General features: G+C 35.0%; 2 protein-coding genes across 2 annotated transcripts; one reads left to right on the top strand and one right to left on the bottom strand.

Annotated features, from left to right (window-relative positions):
- Nucleotides 1–229: 229 nt before the first annotated feature.
- LOC129295559 (beta-galactosidase 3-like) lies at nucleotides 230–4,552 on the top strand (the record flags this gene model as incomplete). The annotated part of the gene is made up of 3 exons (XM_054934084.1): nucleotides 230–403; nucleotides 893–1,229; nucleotides 4,199–4,552. Coding segments are annotated over 3 exons (625 nt in total), but the record flags the coding sequence as incomplete, so codon positions are not given.
- Nucleotides 4,553–5,458: 906 nt separating this feature from the next.
- Nucleotides 5,459–11,733, bottom strand: LOC129295562 (probable glucan 1,3-alpha-glucosidase). Its single transcript, XM_054934086.1, is given in 7 exon segments — nucleotides 5,459–6,104; nucleotides 6,791–6,997; nucleotides 7,124–7,334; nucleotides 7,855–7,990; nucleotides 8,105–8,378; nucleotides 10,092–10,294; nucleotides 10,297–11,733. Coding segments are annotated over 7 exon segments (2,805 nt in total). The 5' UTR covers nucleotides 11,702–11,733; the 3' UTR covers nucleotides 5,459–5,735.
- Nucleotides 11,734–14,173: the final 2,440 nt, after the last annotated feature.

The following is a 14,173-nucleotide window of genomic DNA, read 5'->3' as shown; positions in this document are numbered from 1 at the left end:
CCTGAAGATATACCAGGGAGATGGCTTAAATAATGTAAACTGGACTTCTACAGACCACCAAAAGGACAGCCATTGACATGGTACAAGGTAATTACTTTTTTGATGTCAGTTCTGCAAATTATAAAGAATTCTTTCTTTCACTTGGCTACTGTTGTGTGGTAAAGAATCTTAAAAAGTAAGTTCTTGGTCATGCAGGTAATTGTTGATGCTCCACTAGGGGATGAACCAGTTGGACTGGATATGTTACATATGGGAAAGGTCTAGCATGGTTAAATGGAGAAGAAATTGGAAGATATTGGCCCAGGAAAAATTTACATCAAGAGTGTGTTAAAAAATGTGACTATAGAGGCAAATTCAATCCTGACAAATGTGACACTGGCTGTGGAGAACCCACCCAGAAATGGTAAAACTGTGAGCTAAGATGGTTTAATTGAAGCTGAGGACTTATATATGCAGTAATCTGTCTTTAATTTTTTTCCTTGTCTTTTTTCTTACCTTGGAGATCTAGTAATTACAAGTGGCTGAAATAGAGTTTCTTGCCAAACTGCATAACAATAGTAGAAATGGGCCAAGAAAAGTTCTATAATAAGACTTTTGTTTGTGCAGAAGTTGATCTAGGTCATCGAGCAATTAAATTATTCTATAGTCTATAGTCGACAAGAAACAAAAATCACTAGTAGATAGAAGATGAAATAGTTGAAAACTGATTAAATCTCATAGATTTTGTTACTTGTGTGTTGTGTTAACTATGCTAATCTAACAAACGGTTTAGAATAGAAATCATCCATTATGAATATAAAATACTACCAATATTATGTGCTTCTGGTAGGTCTTAGAGTCTGTTATAATCTGTTTCTTTTCATGAAATAATGCATTCTTTCCTATGGATCAGGTATCATGTTCCAAGATCTTGGTTCAAGCCATCTGGAAATGTTCTTGTTATTTTTGAAGAGAAAGGTGGTGATCCAACAAAAATTAGTTTCTTGAGACGTAAAGTTTCTGGTGCATGTGCCCTTGTGGCAGAGGATTTCCCCTCCCTTGGTCTTGATCTTGAGAGTGAAGATAAATTTGAGAACTACAAAAACACGCCTTTTGCCCGTCTAGCGTGCCCCAAAGATACTCGCATCTCTGCTATAAAATTTGCTAGCTTTGGAACTCCTTCAGGAACATGTGGATCCTACCGCATGGGAGATTGCCATGATCCAAATTCTAGTTCACTTGTCGAAAAGGTATGTGTTTCTGGAATTTGTTCTTTACATGAAGTTACTGTCTTCAAATCTCTGATGACATCTTCAGTTTCTGAGGTTACTTTTCACAGTTAAGGCATGTCATGATTTGTTTTTGGTTTGAGATTGAATATGCAAGTAAGTCCTGTTAGGTCTGTTCTATTTATCCAATGCTACTTCTCCAGCGGAAAGAGTTTGAAGCCACAACGTCAAGAAATTATTATATACTCTCAAAGTGTCATGTCATTCACACTCTTCAAAATTTTTTAGTCCAAATGTAGGAGAAAATGTAGAAGAAAAATATTTTAATGAAGAGAAAGAATATCTGTGCATTGATAAGGTTTTAAAAAAAATTAATTTATTCAATTTAGACTGCTAGTCCTTGATGTGTGTATTATGAGTAAAATCCAAAAACGTCGACATGTAGTAACACCAAGGATTAGGTGGTGGCAATTAAAAGGTGAGAAGCAAGATATTTTCAAGCGAAATCTTTTGGATAAAGGAATTTGGAAATCTCAGGGAAGTGCTAACATCATATGGGAGGATATGGCTAAAAAGATACAGGAGGTTGCAAAAGTAGTTTTGGGAGAATCGAAAGGTTTTGGTCTGAGAGATAAGGAGACTTGGTGGTGGAATAATAGTGTACAAGACAAAATCAAGTATAAGAAGAACTGTTTTAAAGCCATACATTTGTGTAACAATGAGGAAAATTGAGAGAGGTACCGTATGGCTAAGAAGAAAACTAAGAGAGCTGTGGGTGAAGCTCGTTCTAAAGCTTTTGAAGAATTTTATAAGAACCTTGAGACGAAGGAAGGAGAGCAAAATATTTATAAGATTGCCAAGAGTAGGGAAATAAAATCAAGAGATCTAGAACAGGTAAGGTGTATTAAGGATGAAGAGGGAAGAATTTTAGTTACAGATGATGAAATTAGAAATAAATGGGAGACTTACTTTTCTAAACTTTTCAATGATGGAGAGGATTCATCTAGTAACTTGGAGGATTTAGTAACTGGTGAAGGAGAACAAAATTTGTCATTCTATCGAATAATACGTGATAAGGAGGTAAAGGAAGCTCTTAAGAAAATGGCAAATGGTAGAGCCAACGGACCTGATTGTATATCTATCGAAGCGTGGAAATGTTTAGGTGAAGAAGGGGTGAGATGGTTAACTAAGTTATTTAATGTGATTTTACGGTCCAAGAAAATGCCTGATGAGTGGAGGAGAAGTACATTAATTCCTATTTATAAAAATAAAGGGGATATTCAGAATTGTACTAACTATAGAGGGATTAAACTCATGAGCCACACAATGAAATTGTGGGAGAAAGTAATTGAGCACAGGTTGAGATTGGAGACAAGTATTTCTAAGAATCAATTTGGTTTTATGCCAGGTAGATCAACTACAGAGGCGATTTATCTACTAAGGGGATTAATGGAAAAGTATCGTTGTAAAGATAAAGATCTACACATGGTTTTTATTGATTTGGAAAAAGCTTATGACCGTATACTAAGAGAAGTGCTTTGGAAAGCGTTGGAAAAAAAGGGAGTATGGATTGCTTATATTAAAGCCATACAAGATATGTATGAGGGGGTAAAAACTAGTATAAGAACGCCTAGTGGTCAAACAAAGAATTTTCCTATAAAGATTGGACTACATCAGGGATCATCTCTGAGTCCTTATTTGTTCAACTTGATCTTAAATGTTTTGACGGAACATATTCAAGAGGAAATTCCGAAATGTATGCTCTTCGCGGATGATATAGTTCTTATAGCAAAGATAAGAAAGAGATTAATTGCAAACTTGAGTTATGAAGGAGGACATTGGAGTCGAAAGGTTTTCGTCTGAGCAGAAGTAAGACGGAATATTTATATTGTAAATTTGGTAAATGACTATTCGACAATAATTTGGAAGTGAAATTGGGAGATCAAATTATACCTCAAGTGAAAAAGTTTAGATATTTGGGAGCCATTATTCAAAATGATGGCGAAATCAGTGGGAATATTTCACATAGAATTCAAGCTGGGTGGTTTAATTGGAGAAAAGCTAAAGGAGTTATTTGCAACTGTAAGGTGCCTAATAAATTTAAAGAAAAGTTTTATCGCACTGCTATCAGACCGGCAATGTTATATAGTAGTGAATGCTGGGCTCTAACGGAACAGCAAGAGCATAAAGTTAGAGTAGCAGAGATGAAAATGTTACGATGGATGTGCGGACATACACATAAAGATAAAATTCGAAATGAGCACGTACGCGAAAAAGTGAGGGTGGCACCTATTGAGAAAAAAATGGTAGAAAATCGGTTGAGATGGTTTGGGCATGTACAAAGAAGACCAAGGGAGGCACCAGTGAGAAGAGAACATATAACTTTGAGTCCGATTAAGAGAGGTAGAGGAAGGCCTAAGAGAACACTCTTGGAAGTTGTTGAGCGCGATCTCTTAATTAATAATATTTCTAAAAGCTTGATAAATGATAGAGCACAATGGCGTCTTGCAATCCATGTAGCCGACCCCACCTAGTGGGATAAAGGCTTGTTGTTGTTGTATTCAATTTAGACTGCTAGTTGTTGAGAGTATAGGTGATGTGCTACTTAAGGAGTATTTAATAATTTTTCACCTCAAGAAATTACAAGTAAATGAGTCAAGTTGTCACCTTAAATATAAGGTTTTCATCATCTAAGATGACTTGATGTGTGCATTTATCTATTCAGTTGGTGGACTTGTAATTTCTTGGGAGAATTAGCTTAGGTCCCACACATGAACTTCATAGTATTTTAGGGTATTATGTGGGATCTAGGAGTAATTCTCTCTAATTTCTTTAGTGTCCATGCTACCAAGGTTAGACTATGCTATCTGCTTACTGATTATATATTGGGGTGTGAGTGAATGATATATTAACAAGTAATCATGCTTGTTTTATTCTTTTCATTCTAAAAGAAGTTATTTTCTTTTTTAAATGTTTTATTGTTTCTGTAGGCGTGCTTGAACAAAAAGGAGTGTGTCATAAAGTTAAATGAAGAGAATTTCAAGAAAAACTTGTGTTCTTCCAGCTTAACTAGGAGACTGGCAGTGGAGGCAGTGTGTAGCTGATACTAAGAGTCAATGCATCACACCATTTATGTAGAAGAAATAAGCTTAGTTGAATAGGAGAAGCACAAGCAAGTTTTGGACTCTTCTTGCTTTTCATAATTCTTTATAATAATTTTGTTTGCTTTTCTCTTCTTGCTGTGAGAAGGAAATAAGTATAGTTTTTCTAAATTACCAACTAAAGATGATGTGGGTGGTAAAAGTCCTTGTCATTTAAGCAATTTATTGGGAGTTTACAATTTAGATCTTGTTCATATGCTTCGTGATTTACTGATCTCATCAGGGTTAAATCTAGATCACAATGGTTTTTTAAATATAAAACTTTTATTATATATATATAAATATAATATTAGTTTATAAGGCTAAGCTCATGTGAAATGGGTTGAGACATCTTAAATCTTTATCATTGATTGTCAACTTTATTTCTGACAATAATAAATCATTTTTTCATTAGTTTAGTCTATTCGAAATTGATTTTGAAGATTAATTGGACTCATTAAATGATTGCTTTATTAATTTTTCAGCTCAGATTGGATGATTTTTATGTGGTCAAACTGTAAATGCTAACAATTTGTTTTCGGGCAATTGATGGATAGTTGAACAATCAAACATGAAATTTATTCTTAATTTAATGATAGTTAGATTTTTCAATAAAATTTTAAAATTAAATTATAACTTACAAATGATTTAGGCAATTATAAAAAAAAAAAGTGTTGCAAATTAAAAATTATATTTAGTTTGTAAATGTTTTATTTAAATTTGCAATCATTTGAATAGATATTTACAATTGTTTTTTTTTTATAAAATTATTAGAATCTAAATGTCATTAAATCTTTTTTTAAAAAAAAAAACCTTAACTATCATACTGTCTTCTTGAAAACGAATTTATAAAAGTGGAGTAAATCACTTATATTTCAAAATTATTAATAAATACTACTTATAGTAATTGTTTAAATCACAACTCACTGGCTTTGCATGAATTATGACTGGGACTCCCTACGAGCTCATCCAACTAGATCCATCAGCTTAATGCTTTTGCTCAAGACTTGAAACATAATGCTTGAATGACTTCTCTCTAAACATAAAAGCCGTTTGATTTTTCATTTGCCAAAAGATTTAGCTGCGAATAAACAGTAGTAATGCAGTCAATTTGGAAAGACTTACCATGTTTATCTTTTAGCATTCCTTTAATAGGGTATTTCATAACAAGTTATTCCCTTCTGCAATTAACACAACAAAAGGACATACCATTTTAGATGATACAAAATTATCCTCATCAAATAAATTGCGGTGGGCAGAGTTGCAACTTTCAAAATTCAATTGTAAGACAATCTGCTCAAACCACATTAACCGCATTCATTTCTTCTAAAAGATTTTCTTGCCTCAACTCTGTTTGCTTGAACCTCGAGGTTGAAATCTGATTGTGTTACAAAATTTTTATCGTCCAATCATCTGCAATGCCGACATCAGGCTTCCGGATGGTCATAGCATGAGAACCATGCGATCTTTGAATCCAAAGAGGGGCATTCTCAATTTCAACCCTTTCATTGGATGGTTCAATCAGTGCATTCTTTGAGCGAGAAGCATATCCCAAGAGGACAATCCTTTCAATGACAGCATTTGAATGATACTGAACACTGCCCTGGGAAGCAGGTGCAAGATTCACAGATGTAAGCTTTCCATCGGCGAAAACAAATCGGCGATAGATGTAGGCTCCTTGCAGGAAATTAAAGCTACTGCCATCATCAATATAGAGTTCACCTTCAGCTGCTTGAGAACTGTTGAGAGCTATGACCTGTCAAAGTGAAGTGACAATAATAATATCATCAATTATTATGATGCAAACAAATAGTTTAATTTCCATTACTGTCAGGCGTCATCAGCCTCCTTAAGATACTGGCAAAGGAGCATAAACAAGAAAGTGAAGCCAAGACACTCGAGTTCAAATGGTTTAATAAACAAACTATTCAGGCTTGGCTGACATAATCAGACGATTTAAAAAATAAGATCAAAATTGACTTAAAGTTGTTAAATATTTAAATGACAAAATTTTATGAATTGACACGCAGATGCGGTACATTAAGTTAGCCAAGTTCTTTATGCTTCTCATCCTCTTAATAGTACAACAAAACACGCAAACCATACAATTGCACACATCACTATTCATCAACTTAATTCTACTGTTTGGTCAGGTGGCAACAGAAATATTACACAGCAAGCAACAAACATTTTCTGAAAACATCCCTGAGTGTTCAAAGTGGTCCTGTTAATGCCAAGTACATAGGGAACTAGCAAGACCAAATTCCATGGTAACATATATATGACTGCAGAGAGTTTGAATAAAAGGCCAAAAGTCCAAGACCTCCTATATATTGAAACAGAGAAAGGTAGGATAAAAGAATTTGAGAGATGAAGTTAGACATGTGACTCCTACTCATGCATGCATAATCAGAAGGTTTACAGCAAAACAGGTACACATACCAGAGTATAGGGATCATTTATCATCTGTGTGGAACTTCGTCGGAATCGGTCTTTCCTTGGTACAATGGTTCCAGCCCTCTGGAAAGCAGGGATACTCTCCTCAGTAGTCTTCAACTTGTGGGTCAACCCTCCCTTGTACACATTTCCAGTTCTTAGATCATACCATGATTGCTTTCCAGGTAGATAGACTGATACATGTTTAGCTCCCTAGCAGGAAGAAAGAACTACAGAAATTAATTTAAGAGCTGCTGACGAGAATAAATGAAATGAAAAGGATATGCAAACAAAATACTGAAAGAAACTAAAGAAGTAGTCGGTAAATCACAAGAGCACCTCAGTATAAATTCCTTGGACTAAAAGGCTGTTTCCAACCATGAAAGCTTCATCGTTGCTAAAAGTAGCCTCATCAGATGGGAATTCCATCCACAATGGTCTCAGGACAGGAGTACCAGTTAAGTTAGCCTCTCTGAACAAAGTGTAGAAATACGGGAGCAATGCATAACGAACATGTATCGAATCCTTTATAACTTCTGTATTCTTTTCTCTGCAATAAAGTAAGAACCATTAGTTAACAATCCTTGCAAAGAGACTTGTGTAGCTCAGGTTAAATATAAAAAAGGTGAATATTAGGATATGCAATTCAACTTCTGCCAGTTATTACTGTGGCAGGGCCACAGGGGTGGCAAATAATGTATTTCAGCCATCTAGCACCCATGTTTTGAGAAAGAAAATAACTCCAAAAGCGGAGACCAGACAATAAATTTACACAAATTTGGTATAATACATCAGGGGGCAGGTTTACCTATTTCAGAATGAGGCTGACTAACAATATCATTTTTTCACCAAGTAATCTTAATTATTTTAATAAAATATTCACTAATATTTTTGGAAAGGGGAAGAGGATCATGACAATCAATTGCCTAACAAGTAACTTATAAAATAGGGCAGTCAGGTCTTGGTAAGGGAAAAGAAAAAAGTACCAAATGTTTGTAACTTTGTTTAACAAAAAAGAAAATAAACAAGCATAATAAAAAGCCAGAATGAAATCTTAATGCAAATCCTACCCAAACAGCCATGGTTCTCGTCTTTTAGTGTCATGATGGGCATGGGCCCTGAAGAAAGGATAGTAAGCACCTAATTGATACCAGCGAACCAATAACTCAGTTTCAGGATTCCCAAAAAAGCCCCCAACATCGGCACCTGCAAGATGTAATTGAGATACAAGCATGTAGTTAAAGATAAAAATTGGGGGAAAAAACAAAGAAAGAAAAGAACACCAGCAACTGCAAGAGCACATTGACTTTAAATCCCAACCTGAGAATGGTAGTCCAGTAAGGCCAAGGGTTAAAACCATTGGAACAGAAACTCTAAGCTGATCCCAATCAGCTGTGTTATCCCCAGTCCAAACTGCTCCATGCCTTTGAGTTCCCGCAAAGAATGCCCTCGACAAAACAAATGGCCTATCTTTCCCCTCACCACGTTTCACTAGCCCATCAGCTGTTGCCATATGGAAATAGTAACCGTAGACATTATGCAGTTCCCGATGTTCCACACCTCCATAGTGTAAACAATCTCTGGGCATTGTCACCTGGATATGGTCAAGAAGCAAACCACATATTCAATCTCAAATTTAGAGGTGGACATAACACTTAAGTGACATGTCATGAAAGTAGATAAATCCTTTTTCCTTGTGTGTATTACAAATAAACAAAAAAGTTTGCTATCTACTTCGATTGTCATATACTCCCTCCATCCCTATATATAAGATAGTTTTAACCAACTCACGCAAACCAATAAAAGTTGATTATCTACTTAAAAGCACAGCAACATTCTAGTTTTGCCCCTAATTATTATAAATAAAAAATGAATCTCTTTTTTTCAAAGTAAATTAATGAGAGTACTTATATTTTTCCCTTTCCAATGTAATAAGGGTATAATCATCCATTTATTAAAAAAATATGCTGACAGCCTCTTATATTTAAAGATAAAAAAAGTTTTAGAAAACTTCTTATATATAAGAACTGAGGGAGTAACTTTAAAGCAGAAATTCAGAAGAAACAAGAATATATGTGCCAATAATTCAAGGCTCACAAGGATATACATCATCCAAGAGCTCTAATGAGACAGAACAAACATCAAGATAAGAACTTACAGCATTACATGGAGAAACTGTTAAACCGTTATTGTTTGAAATTAGAAATTTAAGAACAGTGTGAAGCTAGTACTAGCATAGTAAACTCCTTAATGCAAGCAATACTTTCATATGGCTTCTGGCAAATTTTGTTTTTAAGCGAAACAACAATTTTCAAGAAGAATTTATATCATCTTTCCTAAATTGCCCTTCATTAAATGATAATATCATTAAATTATGGGGAAAATAAGGATTAATTACAAGGACATTTTAGTCCAAAATTTTCCATTGGACATAATTATTAAGATCAACTAACTTTCTTAAACTTTGTGAGTTGGTTAAAATTTGCTTATATTTGAAGACAGAGGGAGTATATTATATTTCCTAGTTAATGGCAAAGAATTAACAAGGATTTGGATCACTAAAAATTACAGTATTATCGATCAGAAAAGAAAAAAAGAAAGCAGTAGTGTGCTGACATCCATCAGATCTGTAGGACCAGTGAAAATTTTAGCCACGAGAGATATTAAGCTTCATTACATGTTAAGAGAAAGGACTTCTCAATTTATGGCTGGTGCAATTTGACTTATAATTATTACGAGCATGGATAGTATATCTTACATACCCCTGCATCATCTATTTTGTGTACCAAATAAAAAAAAAAATGAGTATCTTTACGCTAGTTAAGAATGAAGCAAATAACAATGACTTTAACTAGGAAATACTGCAAAGGCAACTTATACATATTACAATAAGAATCTTGAAATGAAGAAACTACAAAGAAAATTATACGAATGATGAAATTTTTCATCATTCAAGTTTGCCTCAGTTATCAATCTAGTCGCTGGAGTTTAATCTTTATCAATCAAGTCTAAATTTTCATAACTATGTAGAATTAGTAGTTATGATTTGAAGAGGATGCAGGGTGGGTTACAATAAGGGGAGTGAAGCGGAAGATGCATGTGAGCAAGGTGACTTATTCTTTAATATTTAGGTTAAAGACATATTAATCACAGACATACATGTGGTGTAATTGTGTATAGTTATAGAACTTTTAAGACTTGATTAAAGCAAACTTAAGAGACCAAAAGTTTTATCATCCCAAAAGCAAACTTAAGAGACCAAAAGTTTTATTATCCCAAAATTGTATCTTTGAAGTGATTTACATACCTCTGGACCATTGAAGACCGAGGGTTCATTCATGTCATTCCATATGTAAAGTGAAGGAGTTGAACCAACATAATTTTGGAAAGAGAACTTATCAGCCCACCATGACCGTATCTCAGGATTTAATGTGTCAGGGTAGGACGACGAACCAGGCCAGCACCAGCCATCGTAGTCATTGCCTCTTGCATCCTTTACATAATACCCTTCTGCGTGGCCTCCTTGTGCAAGTGGAACGACTCATCTCGCTTTATGTGAGGATCCACAATGGTAACCATGTGCCTGCCCTTTGCAGCCAACTTTCTCTGCATCTCTTCAGGATGTGGGAAAAGAACACTATCCCAGGTAAAATACTTCTTCCCATCTGTGTGTTCAATGTCAAGCCACAAAACATCATACGGAATGTCATGCTCATCAAAATTTGAATCAACATTCTCAACATCCTCTTCATCCCGGTAGTTCCACCTGCATTGATGATATGCTGTTGAGAACAGCTGTGGCATTGCCGGAGCACCAGTTACAGTTATATACTGTCGCATCACATCCTTGGGCTCAGGACCAGTAAAGAAGAATGCATCAACAATACCAGCCTCACTCATCCAAAAGGTATCAATGCGGCTTTGGGATGAAGGAAGCGAAATCCCAGACTCTGCATCCCACCCAGTTCCTAGAACATCAATCTGCATTTCAGCTGCATTCAACCAAAAGAACCCCGATGTCCTCCCCGACTTCCCATGTGAAAGCATGTAAGGTATCGACCCATAAAGTCCAAATGGCGAATCGTGAAGATACTCAAAAACATCCAAATTAAACAATCGATAGGGTTCTGATTCCTCGACTTGAGGACCTCTAGTAGGCTTTAAAGCAAAGCTGGTCGCGTGCTCGGGAATTCCGTACACAAAATCAGCCCCATAAAAAGAGACATCAAAACTAATCGATTGAGGGCCATACGGCCTAGTATCTGTATGCGATCGGAATCTCTCTTCCCAATCATCCTCTTCCCTTTTCTCTCTCAACTGCTCAAAATCAAATAATCCATGAGAATTCAAGGAAACCACTCGATTACCAGCTCCGTCACGCACGTAAACCTCGAATGGATCGTGACGAAGAACCACTTCATGACCGTCCGATAAATACACAATTGAAGAGGGACCAGAATCTGCGCCGATGGTCTCTGTTGAAAGTCTCTGAAGCCAAAGCTTCTTGCCCGAAAATTCAGACACAATCACATCGGGAACCTCGAAGCGCTTCTTGGGTGTACCCAGAGAATGATCTTCGTCAATCTTGAGCCGCATTATCCCGTCTTGGTACACAGACAGGGTGAGAATCAAGGGCTTGATTTCACTTTGATCTTCAACAATTTCTGGGCTGTTCGAAACAAGCTTGGCAACGACGTCGCCATCGGAAATGGAAACGTCGCGGGCGACAAGAGAGCAGGAGCCCGTCTTGCGGGCTCGAGCTCGCTTGCAAAATGGGGTCTGGTTACAGCTTCTAAACTCATCCTTTTTCCAAGAGAGGACTGAACTCAGATGCAAACCGAGAAGGAGGAGAAGGAGAAGATGAAGATGAAGATTGGAGTTTCTCATACGGTGGTAGTCAGCTGAAGAACATAGCATGAATTGAGGACCAAGAAAGTAGGAAATGAACTAATGCACCGGCGGCGAAGGCGAAGCAGAGCTCGACTCGCTCGAGGCGAAGGCAACTAATTCGAGTTCCTGAATTTTGGGCCTGTACTTGGGCTAAATGAGTTTTCGGGTTGTTTCCAATTTTGTATTATAATCTATTATCTATGAACCAAAAAAGGGGGAAAAAGGGAAAAAAGAGAAGAGAAGAATTAACAAAAGTCGGTCCAGTTTGTACCAAAAACAAAAGTTAATCTAAGTGGTAAGAATTTAGGCCATTACTTATAAGGCTATAAAATTAAATCTCACTTTCAATGTAAGGATCTTATTAGTAGATGATTTATAAATTCTCTTTTGAATCTGAAGGCATGTCCTGATGTTAGTAAATTCTCATAATTCAATTCACCTAAACTTTTTCATTACAGAAAAAGGGGAAGAGAAGAAAAAGCATGTGTAAACGGGGTTGAATTTAGTAGAAGAAGCTAGTTTCTTCTCATAATTCTAATTTCTACTAGGAGATGTATCCATATTTAATGTCTAAACATGTTTTAATATAACAATTTTGAATTTAAAAAAAAACTCACGAGCAATGAAGAGAGAGAGAGCTTGTATGGCTGATTAACTAGACTTGGATGTAGAGATATTTATTGCATTAAATTAACTAACTCTAAAGTCTAAATGGTCCATTAATTAAGTTGCCAACTATGCAGCAACGGGGACATGGAGTATTGCATATGTTTGTTGTGATCAAAATTCAAGACATTCAAAAGATAGGAGATGTAGGGGTCCATTATCTCCTACCCAAAAGTCAAACCAGAATTTAATGCTAACAAATCCAACTTACTCAAACTAGTCTCTGATTTCATTAATGAATATGGGCAATGAAAATGGAGCTTGTTCGATCATTTGCTATCTCGACACATACTCCAAAAGATTACCAGTGTCTCTATTGACATAATTGAACTGGGAAAGCTTGATATAATTGAACTGGGAAAGCTATCTTGCTATTGGAACCTGACTGGAAATGGTGCTTTTACTGTTAAATCAACATATATTACTTGTCAATGTATTGATTGGAATTCGACTGATAAAATCTGGTCCAAGGTTTGAAAACTACCTGTGGCTTAACAGATCCATACTTTTGTGTGATTAATGACCATAGGTAAACTCTTTACCAACTGAGAAAGATATAGATGATAGATGACAGATGACCCCACTTGCTTCCTTTGCCATTCTCATGTTGAAACTATGGATCATGTACTTAGTGTCCCTTTACTACCATCGTTTGGTAGAAAGTTTTGCCATCTGATTTACTACTTGATTTTTATGGGAGATGATTCCATGGTTCACTAGTCAATTACTTAATCCCTAATTGAATATTTCCTGAAAGATTGGCCTTAACACCACTTGTTGGAAACTTTAGAACATCAGAAATCATAGTCTCTTCACAGATGAAACCTTTGCTGTGGATTGTGTTCTTTCCCATATTAGAGCTATTATTAATCATACTCATATATATGTCTTTCTTCCCTTAGATCAGTGATGTAATGCTTTCTTGCTGTAACTGTTTGCATAACTCTGCTTCAAGTTAATGATACTTCCCTTTTCACTCAAAAAAAAAAAAAAATAAAGACGTGTAATTAGATTTTCCCAACTCATATAATGTCAGTACCCAAACAAAACACATAATATGAAGTCTTTAAATTTTAAAATATGTTGAACACATTTTAGATTCCACATTACATTCTAATTTTTTTATTATAAATAAGAATAAAAAAGCAAAAGCCTCATGGTAAAAATAAAAGACAATAAAAACCTCATAGTAAAGAAGATGGATGTGAGATTTATAATAAAAAATGGGACTGAATATTTTGAAATTGACAACTCACAAATATTGTAGATTGGCAGAAATATCTAATTGTCCATATGACTTTTCTTGAAATTTATATAGTAATTTTTCAAAATATATTATAATAAAATTTTAAAAATATGATATAGTAAATGAGAATAAACAATTAACAAAAAAATGAGGATAAAAATAATAAAAGCCTTATAATAAAAAGAAGGTAAATGTGAGATCTGCAATACAAAAAAAATAAATAAGAATGGATATTTTGAAATTGACAGTCCATAAATTTCATAAAGTTTACTTTTATAAAAAGAAAAAAGCATAAATGGATAACTCGACTTGGTCTATATACTCAATACAAGACTTCACTAATACGCTTGTTTTGATTCTATTTATAAAATATCTTTATGATTTTCATGTCTTTTTACACTTTTACCCCTATTAAATACTATAAATGCTATTAAATGTTAAAATATTTTATTTTTGAAGTACGTATATTTAATATGAGTGAAGTAAGAACTTGTACTTATAAAATCTTCTCTCCTCTCTCTTTATATTATAACTCACAGTTAATATTCCATATATCCCAGGGATATAAAACCCAGTTTAATTCAAAA

This window comes from Prosopis cineraria, unplaced genomic scaffold, assembly GCF_029017545.1.
Source record: "Prosopis cineraria cultivar Desert tree isolate PC_DT_omini unplaced genomic scaffold, ASM2901754v1 PC142, whole genome shotgun sequence".
Taxonomy (NCBI): Eukaryota; Viridiplantae; Streptophyta; class Magnoliopsida; order Fabales; family Fabaceae; genus Prosopis; species Prosopis cineraria.
This window is presented reverse-complemented; position numbering and strand designations above follow the sequence as displayed.